Below are 16,377 nucleotides of genomic sequence, written 5' to 3'. Positions count from 1 at the left end.
GTTGATGCAATACACAATGGCAGTTATATCCAGGGGAGGGCAAACTTCCTTGTTCCCGAGCATTGCAAACCATTCCTATTTGAAACAAGACAACAAGTGCATGTCCTAGAGTTCAACTGATACTGTGGCAAGTGTTCTCCCTCACTGAACTGAAATGCTCAGTGCTTAGTATGGACTCATTGTTGTGGCTGTCCAGGACACCAGACCAACAACAAAGGACCTCTTGTCCAGACACATGGTAGAATCCCAATGATGCCAAGAGCTGTACATTTCATTGAGCTAACACCTGAAGGAGAGCTTGTCGGCACTGTTGATCGCTCTGATGAAATCCAAGTATGAGTCCAAATCAATACGCAACAATTGTGTGAATTTTAGCTTTTATTATAATTATCATACATATATGGTTTGTATAAAAAGTTATAAACAGTTCCTGTGGTGTTGTGATCCGATGTAAAACATGGGTTGTGATAATCATCATAGTTTTTATCACAGGCCTACATAGATTCTACGATGGACTTTTCCCTCTGTACAGTACAATACATTCGGTGTGATCCATGCTGTCAGACAAGAATACTAAGGTGTACAGTACAGCATCAATGACTCAAAGACTCAGACACAGAGTGAATGCAAGAGGCTAGTACCCGTGTTACACTAGACACTAGAAGATATGCTGCTCTACGATATCTGGAATGTCTTATAGTTAGAAATTTTGGATGGAATTAGACATGGCAGGAATGTAACAAAGTTGATAAGTAGAATATAATTGTTTACATTTTGCAAACTTCTAATGGACAGTTGTTGATTTGTGTTACCAAATCATATGAGAAGAGATATGCTATTGATTATAACACACTGTCGCAACTGCTCCTGAGTGATTTTACAGTAGGTCATAAAACATCTAACAACAGGAACCAAAATGACCTAGCGTTCTGAAGGTAAATCATGATGAAGGCATTAATTTCATAATGATGTCTTGGACTCCATTAGCTTTATATACATAAGAATCTGTACATATACACATATAAATCATTTGATAATTCAATTTTGTACAAATTCCTTAATCAATCTACATCTATTAAAACAGAATGTTAAAAGGGCACAGCTAGTACATGATCGGAATAAATGCTAGGATTATAAAAGACTACACATCAAGCGCCTCAACAAGCAATATTTACATGATACTCTTAGCTTACACAAGACACCTGCACTCATCTCACTTTAAAACTTCGTCATGAAAAAAGTGAAATGAAATTGAATACTGGTTGACTTTTTTCTCGACTGGAATGTATGAAGACTTTGAGCCGTTGAGTTGAAGACACAACCAGTATATTGTGATCGTATTTTCATAAGGAGAACATCACAATCAGACCTCATGTGTCACAATGAAGAAGACATCCGTTACAATCAAGATGGATGAGTCACAGTGAAGATGGAATGTGTCAAAATCAAGACGGATAAGCCACAATCAAGACAGAGTGGTGGACGGTGAAACAGTCTTAACAGGATGGATTAGGATTTGGAAAGCAGAAATCAGTAACTAACTATGAACTTCACTAAGTTCTGTTACAAAACTTTATACATTTTTGCTATTGCCTCAGTTTAACTGCTCTGATATGAACCTACTAGAACAAATTCTTGAACTTCGGCATACTGTTTAAAATATTACAAGGACAGTGTTAACCCCCCCCCCCCCCCCATTGAAACTTCATTTGACTGCATTAGCAGCATAAGGCCCTAGGATTATCACCAAATCTGTTAGGTTCTATAACAGATATTTGAAAAGTGCCAAGATAGAAAAGGAGATAAGTAAAAGGCATGGCTGCAGGTGCCCCGCGGATCCTGGCTTCGGGTTGACGTATAAATATGGTCCAGGACCTGAAAATACAGGCAAAAGTTCAATGATTACAAGTGTTTGACAATAACCACATGACACCAAAAAGGCTGATTGTTCTGAGCCATGTTGTAGCATTGTTCTTTAGTCAGCTCGTATGGGATCAGTCCATGTCACTGTGTACGGCTGACCGAGTGCCTTCTACTGGAGGTCATCTTTCGGAGCTTTCTACAAGATGAATTACTTCCATGGCAAAACGACTCAATCTGCCGAAACCTATCTGGTTTGGAGGTACAATTATCTGAAATTACCTTGTCACATCACTGACACATATAATGGTCGACATTTCTCAAGTGACACTTGGGGCCAGGGTGACACTTAGGGCCAGGGTGACACTTAGGGTGACACTTAGGGCCAGGGTGACACTTAGGGTGACACTTAGGGCCAGGGTGACACTTAGGGTGACACTTAGGGCCAGGGTGACACTTAGGGTGACACTTAGGGCCAGGGTGACACTTAGGGTGACACTTAGGGCCAGGGTGACACTTAGGGTGACACTTAGGGTGACACTTAGGGTGACACTTAGGGCCAGGGTGACACTTAGGGTGACACTTAGGGTGACACTTAGGGCCAGGGTGACACTTAGGGTGACACTTAGGGCCAGGGTGACACTTAGGGTGACACTTAGGGCCAGGGTGACACTTAGGGTGACACTTAGGGCCAGGGTGACACTTAGGGTGACACTTAGGGCCAGGGTGACACTTAGGGTGACACTTAGGGCCAGGGTGACACTTAGGGTGACACTTAGGGCCAGGGTGACACTTAGGTTGACACTTAGGGCCAGGGTGACACTTAGGGCCAGGGTGACACATAGGGCCAGGGTGACACTTAGGGCCAGGGTGACACTTAGGTTGACACTTAGGGCCAGGGTGACACTTAGGGCCAGGGTGACACATAGGGCCAGGGTTGGAGCTTGACTTGAGTGACTCTGTGTTTACTATGAGAGCATTGATCAACACAGAGATAACATCCTTGATGTCAGAGCACCATTGGCCAACCAGACTGGCAAAGACGAGATGGCATGAACAGAAAGGACATGAGAAGTTAACTTGACTAAGAATGGACTGACCTATTTGGAGCTGTAAGATAGGTGAGCTCATCTTGCCAAATCCTCCGCGGCTGTAGCCTAGCACTCGCAGATAGTAACGCGTCGGGGCAGGCTCCAGATTGGTCAGAACGGAATCCACTACCTTCCCTGCGTAATGATCAATGGCGTTTACCATTGATTCTCCAGCAGGCCAGTAACGAACCTAAAAATACGGCAAGGGGTTAATCCATTAGGGATAAGCTTAAAGGAACAAAGCCAGCAGGATTTCACTCAACATGAATACAACAATACTGTTCAATGCGAGATTCAAAGATTGAAACAAACATTTGTACCAATCTAAATCACTACCCATGGAATTAAAGCTCAAGGAATTCGAGATTGCTTGATGAAATTAGTTCAATAGTTGTTTGTGAACACCATCTCTTTGAAATAAGTTAAGAAGGTTGTATCTGTACTCTGTGAAGATGAACTTACAATGTAACCTTCTAGTGGTTCCTCCTTATTAGAAATACTAACTCCTCGCCAGTGAACGCTGATCGATTTGTCTGTCAAATATTTAACCTTGACATTCCTTGGTGGATCTTGAGGAGCTAAAATATAAAGACAAAATGGCTTTTGTTGGGATTCATTCTTCATTCTTGCGTGCCGCTATCAGTGAAACTTTTTCGAGTTAGACATCTGTGACCACGGAAATGAGGTCAAGGTTGAAATGCTTCAGCACGATGTTAAAGGGAACTGAAACCGCCAAGCCAGTTCGTATGACCTCGTTTTCATTTCCCGCGTATCGGGTGATCAGAACAAGGCATGAATGAAACATGGCGCCTAGCTGTCAATCATTGAGTGACGTCACTACTATGGAATTTACTACGAAAACTCATGAATGAAAGATCGCATGACTCACGTGATTCTCACATGATTCTCAATAATAACAAATTGAACTGTGCATGCTCGGGCACTGGGGGCGGAGCTACAAATCTGAACTCGAATAGGAAGTGGGAAGTTTGACTTTCTCGGGCGGTGAAAGTCGAAAAGTTGAATAAATCGCTCGGCGGTTCCAGTTCCCTTTAAGCTTACTCAGATTGGTCAATGAAATATGTCGCGATGCCTGACTTACCATTCCTCCAAGTCCTCTCATATCGCATAGCACTCTTGGGCCCATTGCCGGCATTATTGAAGACCATCACATTCAGCTCGTAATACTGGTTGGGACGGAGACCAATGATCTTGCCACGGTCCGTCTGGTTTAGGATAGTCTGCCGGATGTAATCATCCATTTCGTTTTCAATATCCTTCTTCCAGTAGTTAATCTGAAAACAAGGGAAGCATGCAATATAATGATCAGAGAAGTTGGATATTAACTTTTCCATGGTGGTTGTTCAAGTCAAAGTACATTGCATTGAGTGAATCAAGTGCTATGGATCCCTCGGATTCTAACGACATCCTCACAGTCACACCACCTCATGAGTTTCGTGTTTCAAGCACCATGCCATGGAAATCTGTAGGAGTGATGACAGAGGTGTTACTCTTTTTTTGCCCAAATAATTGTTGTCATATGAGTCTATGCGTACCCTGTATCCCATGACACGGCCCTTGACACCTTCGCGAGTGTCAGGCACCATGTCCCAGAGGACCTCAAGCGCAGACGAATTATAACCTCGTGCACGGACATTCATCGGAGTTGCAACAGGCACTGAAAGACAATGAAAGTCATAAAGAATACATCACAACAAGAAAGACAGCTACAGCAGAAGGGTTGAGGTCAACGTTGAGATGATGCTGACTAGCAGTCTCCCCACGCAATTCATTTCTTGACTACTCCGTACTAGTCTTCATTTTTCATACTTTTATACAAAGCCACAGAAAACAAAAATCTTACCAGTTTACTCAAATTCTTCTAAAATCATGGGAAGAGAACCAGGGACAGTCTTCTACCATACAATACAAGAAGTCCCTATGCCCTTTATTACATTTTAGATTGAAACACAAATGGCATTATTCTTTGGGTTGACTTAAAGCTTTGGGCACCGTATTTGACTGGCCCTCAAAAATAAAGAAGTTAACTGTAATACCCGGTACTAATACCATATGACCTAACGGGTCGGGACAATTTCAACATAAATCAGAAACTTTTTTACTCACTTCCTTCAGCAGAGTAAATCTGCACCCACTCAGAAATGGGTCCATTCCCCATGTCATTAAATGCCTGAATCCTCACATTGTATGGCAAGTAGAAGTTGAGGGCTCCAATTGTCTCTGTATACATTGCTGTGGGATGTTTTACTTCAACCTGGAAATAAACAGAATCACTATGAGACACTGCATTTGCTTATTAAATTTCAAATATTTCCAATTCATTCTAACCACTTAACACATGGCAAATGAAAAAGGACAAGTCTATTTCAGCCTCAAGATTTCCCTTATCAAATCGAAAGATTGATAACAATTTATCAACAACAGTGAGCTTGGGTTGTCATGTTTTTGCAGCATTCTGTCCACATCAGAGACCGTCAGCAACAGGCCGTGTCAAGGACTTAGAAAGGCCCGGAGATGTTTGTGATACTGAGAGGGAAACAGGCCGATGTATGTGGATGTAAGCCCCCAGGACCCCGCTCCACATCAAGCTGCAGGTGAAGTTTTGGCCGTGTTCTTTCTGATGATGAGTCAGGAGCGAGTAGACACCGCTTTAGGTGTGTGTGTGGGAGAACTCCTTTTTGATTAGAAGACTCCTCTGCTCCTACCTTTGTATCCTTATCTTGATTGCTGATGTCCGCCCTTCTGAAGAAGACACGATACATGAGACCTGGTCCGTTGTGCTCGTTCACCGGGAGAGGATCCCATGTGATGGTGAGTGTCCCTACCTTCCCGCCTCCACCACCAAGATTCCTTGGGATGACAAAAGGCTTGTCAGGCCTGGTGGTATAGATCGCTGCAGAAAGAAGCAGACAACAAATTATTGTACAGGTTGGTTGTGACTACACCCTTCTGCCAGGAGATTAGCACTTTAGGCTACTCCTTTTTTTTCAATGCCTTTCCAATTTCTCACTTTCAGATATGTTTTCAAAGCTCCCCCCAATGTCACAGACCTCCACACAGTTAGCTTGATTAGGTGAGACTTGTATTCATGAAGAGCAAGGTTTTCATTCCTTCTAGTTCTGAGAAGAATTCAGTCAGAAATGAGAGCATGTTGTGTTGAGACCTGTCAAGCGGATGGTAACCACTTTAACCCACTAACCAATCAAGAAGATTCCTGTATAACAAGTTAAACTTATCAAGAAGAAATCTTATCGGACTTACAAGAAGCCAATAAATAAACAGCACCTTGTATGAACACATGATATGTATTGAGATGAAGTCATACAAAAAGTTCAAATTTTCGGCCCTAAATAAGGGCCTTCTTCAGGCACTATCACGAGAGTAAACTACTAGTATGGCATATACAGAGTAAATGCAGACTTACAAGAAGGATGACTTGGGTCTCCAGAACCATACGTGTTATAGGCGATAACTCGGAACATGTAGGAATTATATGCCAATAGTCCCGTCACAGTTGTTTTGAGTCGATCTTTCTCCTGGAGGAGTTCTGGAAGAGGAAAGCATTTATAGTTAGAGGAGTTCTGGAAGAGGAAAGCATTTATAGTTAGAGGAAACATCTGTCGAGTGGTTCACTCCAGACTTGCACAGGAGGACCACGCTCGTCTCAGTGACGCTGGGAACATTTTCGAGGACGCATGTTCTTATTTTACTGGAAAAGAAATGCCCAAAAAATGTGTTTTATTTGACAGGTACAGCAGACACCACAAACCCAATTTTGGTCATGTTGCATTGAATGAGAATGAATCAGCAGACACAGCCATTACACGCAAGATGATCTTTTTGCTCAGGCACTCCTAAACTGGTCCAATAGCGTCAACTCATAATGTAGAAGAAGTGGCCAACATGATGACCTATAGGTCGAACGGAACACATCTAACAAAACATTCAAATATATCTCACCAGGTCGACTTTCCTCCTTTTCCAGTGGCGTCATCTCTCGACATTCACCTTTTGTCAGTGATGTCGGGTCACCATACCAGGGGCAAATGTTGGTTTTGACAACATGCCATTTAGGGTTGAGATTGGAGTGTGCCTCCACCGTGTAGCTTGTGAGTAGGGCTCCGTGATTTGTTCCAGCTGACCAGGTCAGTTGTATTGACGACGATGTGAGACTGCCCTCGATACCAACCAGGCCTGCAGGTTCACCGGGAACACCTAGAATAAAACGTAACGCATGAAATACCAATCGGGCGCCATCTTGAATTTAAACAGAGCCCAAGTAGAAACTTGATGCCCGGATGTTCAGGGAGATGAACACATTATGGCGGGTTACACACCGTTTGTACAGGTCCTGCCATCAGCATCAATGGCCTGACCAGAAATCAAACCCAACCACCTCAGTGTCGACTGGGGCGGAGTTCTAAAATATCAAAACATGGGCCTATAAAGTGTTGAAGCTTACCTATTACAGTCACATTGGCCTCTGCTGTTGCCTCATCCTGTGGTGTCAAAGCGATGCATTTATAGATCCCAGCCTCTTTATATGTGATGTTATGGATAAAGAGATCACCCCATGCTGCACCAGTACCCTAAGACAAAGGAAATATTGACATAAGTATTTATATCAACCGTTTTTTCATCAAAAGGTCTACCATCTCAACATGGATGGCTCCCTCTCATTGAATGGTTCACACATGAAAACTGTTACAAACCATCTAAATACAAGAAAACACAAAAAAGCTGACGAAAGTTGGATGACTTATGCAAGCAGAGCTTACCCTTTTATACCTGTCCAAGTTGCGATACTGTTTCAACCTCCAGTCCTCATTGAAGTCAAGATCAATGGGGAAGCCATTCAGTTCCCACACATAGGTGAAGTCAAGCGAGGGATCGACATAAGCCTCACATGTGAGTTGGACAGACTCATTTTGACGCACGATCTGACTCAATGGCTTGACAGTGATCACAGATTTTGCTAAGAATGGAGAAAGGGAAAGCATTGATATTGTGTACAAAAATAGAATGGAGTTTTCCCCCAGGAAACGGTTATTTAAGTTATATAAGTTTCCTGAGTTGGTGCGAAGTTGCTTAGAAGTGATTTTGGTCGAGTAGAAAAGTAGATGAACTGGTCTAATAATCATGATTTCACACTGGAGTTCTTCTCTTCATGATGAAATCTTCTCAAAATAACTCAGAAGGCCTTTGCTTGAGAACGATATGTTCTGAAGTGAATGTCCCCCGATCAATTCTTAGCCAATGTTACCTGTCGTACATCCCGTCTATGGTAACTCTGTGCACAATCACCTCAACGGAACAGCAAACATCTGCCTGGAGCCCAGAGCCTATTTCTGACCGAGCAGATCATTTATGAAGGCATACTTACACAATACAAGCAGAGAGCCAGTGTTGCTAGCCTTTCCCAAGCTATTCTCTGCCATGCACATATAACTTCCTTGATCCTCCGCGACAATCTTGGTCAGCTCCAAGTTACCATTCCTTAACACATGAATCCTGGCAGCAAGTTCCCCCGACACGGACATACGCTGGCCGTCCTTGTACCATGTTTTGACTGCTTCTGGTGCAGATTCTGGGTTACAGATGAGAGTAGCCTTGCCGTCCATAGCAGCATATGTGATGGGCGACATCGGACGCTTGGCAAACGATGGAGCAAACGCTGAAAAATCAATGCAACGGTCAATTCACGACACATTCATCAAAACACAACTCGTTCAATGTCCTCTGCATTGTATGACCAGTAGACCCCTATCTTGGTAGAAGGACAGCATTGTATGACCAGTAGACCCCTATCTTGGTAGAAGGACAGCATTGTATGACCAGTAGACCCCTATCTCGGTAGAAGGACAGCATTGTATGACCAGCAGACCCCTATCTTGGTAGAAGGACAGCATTGTATGACCAGTAGACCCCTATCTTGGTAGAAGGACAGCATTGTATGACCAGTAGACCCCTATCTCGGTAGAAGGACAGCATTGTATGACCAGTAGACCCCTATCTTGGTAGCAGGACAGCATTGTATGACCAGTAGACCCCTATCTCGGTAGAAGGACAGCATTGTATGACCAGTAGACCCCTATCTTGGTAGAAGGACAGCATTGTATGACCAGTAGACCCCTATCTTGGTAGAAGGACAGCATTGTATGACCAGTAGACCCCTATCTTGGTAGAAGGACAGCATTGTATGACCAGTAGACCCCTATCTTGGTAGAAGGACAGCATTGTATGACCAGTAGACCCTATCTTGGTAGAAGGACAGCATTGTATGACCAGTAGACCCCTATCTTGGTAGAAGGACAGCATTGTATGACCAGTAGACCCCTATCTTAGTAGAAGGACAGCATTGTATGACCAGTAGACCCCTATCTCGGTAGAAGGACAGCATTGTATGACCAGTAGACCCCTATCTTGGTAGAAGGACAGCATTGTATGACCAGTAGACCCCTATCTTGGTAGAAGAACAGCATTGTATGACCAGTAGACCCCTATCTTGGTAGAAGGACAGCATTGTATGACCAGTAGACCCCCATCTTGGTAGAAGGACAGCATTGTATGACCAGTAGACCCCTATCTTGGTAGAAGGACAGCATTGTATGACCAGTAGACCCCTATCTTGGTAGAAGGACAGCATTGTATGACCAGTAGACCCCTATCTTGGTAGAAGGACAGCATTGTATGACCAGTAGACCCCTATCTTGGTAGAAGGACAGCATTGTATGACCAGTAGACCCCTATCTTGGTAGAAGGACAGCATTGTATGACCAGTAGACCCCTATCTTGGTAGAAGGACAGCATTGTATGACCAGTAGACCCCTATCTTGGTAGAAGGACAGCATTGTATGACCAGTAGACCCCTATCTTGGTAGAAGGACAGCCTGTGCCAGCAACGCCCTTGTCAAATTCCACAGTGCTTATGGGAAGACACTGCTCCATCTACATGTATGCTTGGACAAAATCATTCACTGGATTACTTAGATTAGAATATACGTGTCAATTGCCAGTACATAACAAGGAAATGTTCTTCATACTCACAAAGTACTCGGACCTGAGCAGTGCTGTAGGACACCCCTCGTTGGTTAGAGGCCGCACACTGATACATCCCGTTGTCACGTTCTGCCGATGCCGCTTGGAATGTTACTCTGGTACCATCAAATGTGATACGTGCCATGTCCTCAGTATCCAGCGTGCTATTATCAAACAGCACCCCATTCTTGTACCATTTGTACTTCACTTCAGGTTTACCGTCTGCCTCGCAATGCAGGGTGAACTTGGCTCCAACGTCAACATGATGATTTTTCAGAGGTTTCGTGAAGAATGGGATTGCTGGAAAAAGATCAATGTTTAACAGCAAAATTCATTAATTTTAAAGCCAGAGTCTGAACGGCAGCATGATCATCTACAGTGTCAGTGCATCTCTTCTTTCACAATGTTATTGATGGTATATTTCAGTCGAGGATAAGACATCTGTTTACCGTGTATGGACGCATGAAGCAGCACCGGGTTCAGTCACGGGATTCAAATCCTAAAGACAACGTTTAGAGACCATACGGCTCCTCAGCTCTGTGGTCACTCCAATACCTCTCCAATTCAGTCAATGTCCTAATTGCACACACTGCAAATACGTTCCTCATTTCACTTACATTGGACATCCAGCTTGACTGTCTTAGAGTCGCTGCCAGTGCCACCAAGACCTCCAGTTGCCGACACCCTGCACGTGTAATCACCACCATCTTCCAGTTCAATCTTGTTGATGCTCAGGATTCGGTTATTGTCCATGAAGGAGACCCTTTTTGTCATTGGCTGATTGTTGGCACGACCCCAGCTGTATTGCAGATCACCACTGAAAACAATACACCAGAAGATTACGTACTGAATATTTCTAATCGAATCTGTGAAAGGATTGTATATTTTTCATCCAATCTTTCGTTAATTCTCAAAATTTACCATATCATCTTGTGCGAACAAACAATCATGAGCAACGTCCCATCGCTAAACTAGAGTTGTCTCGTGAAATATTCAAGGTGTACGCCAGGACCACCACTTATCTCCCAAACGCACCGAATAAGACTGCTTGACAAGGGGCGTAAGAAGATGAAAAGTGGCAAGACTTACGTTCCAAGGGCAAAGCACTCAATGGTCACATTGTCGCCTTTCTTAGGGTTGCCTGGATAGATGGCTGGGAAATCAGTATGAATCTGCGGTGCTCGTTCGTCACCTCCGGTTCCAATGAGGAGTCCTATTGGCATGCTTGTCTTGCCATCTTGGAAACCCGGCAATGGCACAGACGCAATACAGAAGTAGTTTCCTGCATCATCATTCTTCACACGAGAAAAGTAGAGCTTGCCATTCTGGGAAATGAACATGTATGGCTTCTGGTCGGTACGGATGTAGTTCAGTGGGTCATCTTTGTACCACTTGTAACGGATTGCTGGAAGAAAAAAAACCTTATTATTTATCGTCAACATTCTGGAAGAAACTTGATTTGACAAATTAGCGTCATTGTCCAAGTCGTTATCGCTGACGTCATCAAGTTTCCATTCCTATTCATAGAATAATCTGACCAACTTACTTGGGAAATATGGAGGCGCATTGCATGGAATGGCTGTGTCGAAATTGAGCCTGGCCTGGATCGGATCTCTCTTCGTCTTACTGAAGTCATTGATATCTGCAAAGAAGGAATATATAAATTCAGATATCTGATTCATGTAAAGCCCAGACTCTGAGGCTAAAGAAATAACCACTGAATGTACATTACATTGCAATGCCTGAAACCCTCCGACACCCAGCCCGAATGATTTCATACTCACAGCCAAAGTCAAAATTGACCCGGTTACTCAGGATGGTGCCAAAAGCATTTGTGGCGGCACATTGGTATATTCCTACATCAGTGTCCGTCACTGCATCAGGATCACTTGCATCAACCTTTTTCGTACGCTGAGGATTGTGTATCGTAAGTTTTCCATTCGATAAAGTGTACTTCTTGCTGGCCGTGATTTCAAACGTCTTGCCGACCTTTGCTTCTTCTTTAACCCATCGGTATGTAGCTAGTGGGTTTGCCTCAGCTATACACTCGAAAGAGACACGTTTGTTCGCCTCAGATGAAGCAAAGATTACAGATCGTGGCGGCTCTTGGATGAAGTGTGGTCCCTTCTCAATATTTCCAATGTCGGATTGACCATATGCTAAAGAAAATAATGACAAGTTTAATTGAATTCATCTTCTCAAAGATTAAATTAGGAGCTTTTTTCATGTTGGTGTCAACTGTCATTCCATGCAGAAAATTGGGTCATGACGACGCCAGAACAAAATTTGGTCGAGCGGAGAGTGCATCATCACACCGACCGATATTGCGGTGGATTGTGGTGAAGCGTTTACTGTAACAGTAACCCTTCATCTCATCTCGGCAAACCCGGATCTATAATTGCCAACTCTCGATATCAACTTACTAAAATCTCGGTCGTCTGCTGTCAGCTTCTGAACCTCGGAGCGAGGACTTTCACAAATAAATGCCTTGGCCTGCGCCGGATCTGTCAGATCCCAGCCACGAGTATTACCACTTGTCACATACGTTATAATCGTGTCTGGTTCTGGTTTATCTTTATTCTTTGGATCCGTCCAGAAGAAGAACGTCTTGACAGCCGCCCTTGGTTTTAGTGTTTCCCAGTAGAAGACAGGAGAGGTTGTTTCAGCTGTGTCTCGCCTCCCACTCGTGTACCAAGCAAGGCTGAAGGAGATGAGATCATTCTATAAGGTCATTGAGTCAGTGCGGCAGAATTACACATCTAGTCTAACTTATAAACACACAAGTGAACACCAGCGAACCGAGTGGACGTCCTCCATTTTACATGTTATAGGTCCAATACGAGGTAAAGACACCTTTCAATCAGCTCAGACAGTAATAGGGAGATAAACACAATTGTTCCTTGCTTGCTATCCCAATTGGCTTAAAACTGTTCACACAGTAACTGGCAGATACACACACTTGTACCATGCTTACAATCTCAATCGGCTTCAACCTATTCAAACTGGCAGATACCATCTGTTCTCTGCTTGCTTCCTCATATTGTCAATAATCTGTTCTGATACCAACCAATGAATGAGAATGACTTACTTTTGGCCATCATTAGCCCCCAACCATGTTGTCACCTCTTGATGTTTCTTCTCAGTGTTGATACTCACCAACGCAGCACCAATATCCTGAAAAATATGGAAGTAACGTGTTTGAATTCATGTTCTCATTTGAGTAATATCTTAACATTTCTTAATTTCTTTTATTCATAAAATGATATGACTGAAAGCTGCAGGTCTACTGGCCTTTCAGACCAGATGAATGAGCAACATCTCGGCTACATGTACGCACCTCACAATACTTTTTCGACATAGCCCACGTCCTTTTGACATCTTGGAAAAATCTATAACACGTCTGGTCTCCCGTCGCCCACAAATTTGGACATTCTGAAAAGACCCAATAAAGAAGATTACACTGGAGAAAACAACCATGAAATAATTTAAAACATTTCTTATCTTGTTCATAAATTACGACCGTGACGACGGCAGGTGATGTGGTTAACTCTCAATTTCTGCAGTTTGCCCAAGAACAACTTCTTCAGTTATAGAAGTACTTGTGATAAAGCATCACACACAAGATATGGGATATTTTTAATTTACCGGTACATGGCGTACAAAATGAACACTGCAGGACCCATAGACACGGTCATACCACGGTAATCTGTTACCAAAAACCAATGTATGATGGACACCTCCCCCAAGACATAGCTGGAGAAGCAGTCTCCTTAACACTCTAGCATAGCTTGAACCTCAAGATGGGAATGGTCAGTTTAATGACCGATACATGTAGCATGGGTATGGTAGGTAAAAGCTGGAAAAAAGATTTCTTATATAGCACTTTTCCACAGACAAGAACTTGCTCAATGTGCTTTGCCTAATATTATTGGGAATGTTTAGGAGCAGCCTCATGGAGTAAGCATTAATACTTAACCTTCGAGCTCTCAAAGGAAAGAACTAAGTACCTCAGAAGGGATACAACACACGACTGCTTGGTCAAAGGCCAGGCACTTTAACAACCAGGCCACCATACTCCCCAGCCCACAATGCTTGCTAGAAGGCAACCACATCAAAAGCACCCAAATAAGCAACAGAGGACAGAAATGTAAACAAAATGTAGCGATTGCAGCACAGGAAACTCAAAGCGACTCCAGCATGCATGTCAAATCTACATGACTGTGTATATTATCTGAAACAGTCTTTTAGGTATGGAGGATACATGTATAAGCGACGGGAATGCTAAGCTACACAACAAATGGAGGACAATAAGTGTACATGGTATCGTGACAGGATGGTTGCAGAGGCACAGAATCAACTTGTAGTAGAATTGAACTAAATTTTTATCTACAAGGCATAAAAAGGAGTCAAGAGCATAAGTTCAAGGGATAATGATAGGAGGGTATAAAGCAAGCAAGAAATGAGAATCTCTCTCCTTATCCATGACATAATGAATTGTCAACGTACGGTTACCAGCTAAGATCAGGTTGGGATTGGTCTGGCCTAGATAACAGAAGAATAAGAATGAATTGGGAGAATGGACAGGACCACACATTCAGTGCAGCATTTTTCTCAACAGTTGCTTGGCTTGATGGGGAATATACTCTTAGCACAACACAATACACAACAATCATTCACTAAGCACAACAAAGATGCAGCAAGCTTCTGGTGTTCTTGTCCCCTCCTAACCAATCATACACATGCATAAGTAGTTATACAACACCTATGGTGATGCACAATGAGCAGAATTCTTCAGCCGAAGCCCAAAAAAGCCTGCTAATTTAACCCCTATAATTCAACAATCAAGCAAGCTGCTATCTCCGCTGTACAGAAGCCTATACTAAAGTATGCCACCTTTTTCATGTCTTTTGAGGCATTACATTGCCCACCTACTCACCCTCCTGAAGCTGGGCTAAAATTTAAATTTTCAAATGTATATATAGTTTTCAGGTTGGAGTCTATCATGTCTTTGACAGTCTAATCCAAACTAACGACACCAATACTTTTCAGAGTAGACATTGACTATGTTTACTTCTATACGCCAGAGAGTGTCGACGAAGTAGTCTGTTTGGATGAGCTTGATGAATATTAATAAATAGGTTAATAATTTGTCCTTGCCTGTAAACAACATCATCATCATTTCAACATCTGACTGACACGATTGTTTGTTGAACCTTACTAGATCTTAGCAGATTGTCTTAAAATGACTAACACTCCACATTGGATTTCTTGTGAATAAAACAATTAATAAGAACTTCACCTTCGGTCCCGCATATGCCGACCCCGGGACGAGACTGTACAGATCACGCAGTTATTTTTAACTGACCAATCCGCTAACAAAGACAGAGCCAGCAAATGAGGTAAATCATATTAGGTGGGCAATGTCATTTGCCAACTCAGTTATGTGAGCAGATTGATCAGTTGTGCGCGAACCATACCATCGGCATCAGCAGGAACAAAGTTCAAATGGGTTTTTTTGACAACTAGTAGGCTAGGCCTACTTTGATTAGGCTACTCACCTTCCACTAATAAATTTGTATTTGTTGACACCAGAACAACAAATGCTGTCAACACAACCAACACCTTCATGATCGCCGCTATTCTGAAAATGGAGAAGAATTGATATTTAGAAGGATTTAGAATCCTATGATGTTCGTGTTTTTGTTATTTCTTGTGCTAGGTCAAGTACATCGTGTACACAGCTCAGCCCTGCCCAAGCTAGGTGAGTCATTTGCAAATTAGGTCAACTATTTCCAAACCAAAAAACTAACTTTTACATACGAATTGTACATCGAATCAGGACTAAAACCTCTCAAAAGAAGGGCAGAACATGGGTTATGACGATCATGTCATTAAAATTAAGAAAAACACTCATATTTACTCGATATTTACTTATTTTCGCGACAATTAAGAAAGCGTAACTCCCAAGATGGCGGTAGGCTACAGGTAAATTGAATTGCGGTTGTTTCGCTCCCTGCAGTTTTCGCCCCCAGTCGTTTCGCTCCCTTGGACTTTTTGTTGGGGATTGAGGAAGTACCCCGGGAAAGTACGAATACGGGCCATCTCCGGCCTAACGCCAACACGGCCTACCAACTCGGCCTACCAACTCGGCCTACCAACTCGGCCTACCAACTCGGCCTCGGCCCGGACCAACTCGGCCTGGGTTTTTTGGTTTAATTTCTTCTTATATGTGAATATCAGTTGCACTCGTTTAGTTGGTATACCCATGGAGGTAATAATACCTCCATGGTATACCATAGTCTACCTTTCCTGTAAATTTGAAGATAATTCATTGGGCGATACAGGGGAAAATTGAAGGTTTTTCTGC

The 16,377-nt window shown here is 43.0% G+C and overlaps 1 protein-coding gene across 6 annotated transcripts; it reads right to left on the bottom strand.

Moving 5' to 3' along the window:
- Positions 1 to 360: 360 nt before the first annotated feature.
- On the bottom strand, positions 361 to 16,008 carry LOC135490708 (contactin-like). Of its 6 annotated transcripts, none has more exons than XM_064776085.1 (24): positions 15,942 to 16,008; positions 15,569 to 15,651; positions 14,947 to 14,961; positions 14,517 to 14,552; positions 13,348 to 13,442; positions 13,099 to 13,184; positions 12,434 to 12,711; positions 11,795 to 12,169; positions 11,557 to 11,652; positions 11,100 to 11,415; positions 10,628 to 10,827; positions 10,020 to 10,310; positions 8,356 to 8,646; positions 7,751 to 7,947; positions 7,435 to 7,561; positions 6,933 to 7,187; positions 6,397 to 6,519; positions 5,678 to 5,865; positions 5,079 to 5,226; positions 4,508 to 4,629; positions 4,054 to 4,246; positions 3,414 to 3,529; positions 2,961 to 3,141; positions 361 to 1,875 (listed from the first exon to the last, which is right to left on the bottom strand). In XM_064776085.1, the coding sequence occupies exons 2-24, from the start codon at positions 15,636 to 15,638 to the stop codon at positions 1,763 to 1,765; spliced, it is 3,912 nt and encodes a 1,303-aa protein (XP_064632155.1). In that variant the 5' UTR covers positions 15,639 to 15,651; positions 15,942 to 16,008; the 3' UTR covers positions 361 to 1,762. The 6 variants fall into 6 exon arrangements, with proteins under 6 accessions (XP_064632155.1, XP_064632156.1, XP_064632158.1 ...); XM_064776086.1 differs by having other exon boundaries at positions 15,931 to 15,987; XM_064776088.1 differs by lacking the exon at positions 14,517 to 14,552.
- Between the last annotated feature and the right edge of the window lie 369 nt (positions 16,009 to 16,377).

This window comes from Lineus longissimus, chromosome 7, assembly GCF_910592395.1.
Source record: "Lineus longissimus chromosome 7, tnLinLong1.2, whole genome shotgun sequence".
In the NCBI taxonomy this organism is placed as follows: Eukaryota; Metazoa; Nemertea; class Pilidiophora; order Heteronemertea; family Lineidae; genus Lineus; species Lineus longissimus.
Note: the sequence above shows the minus strand (reverse complement) of the source record. Positions and strands in the feature narration are given on the sequence as shown.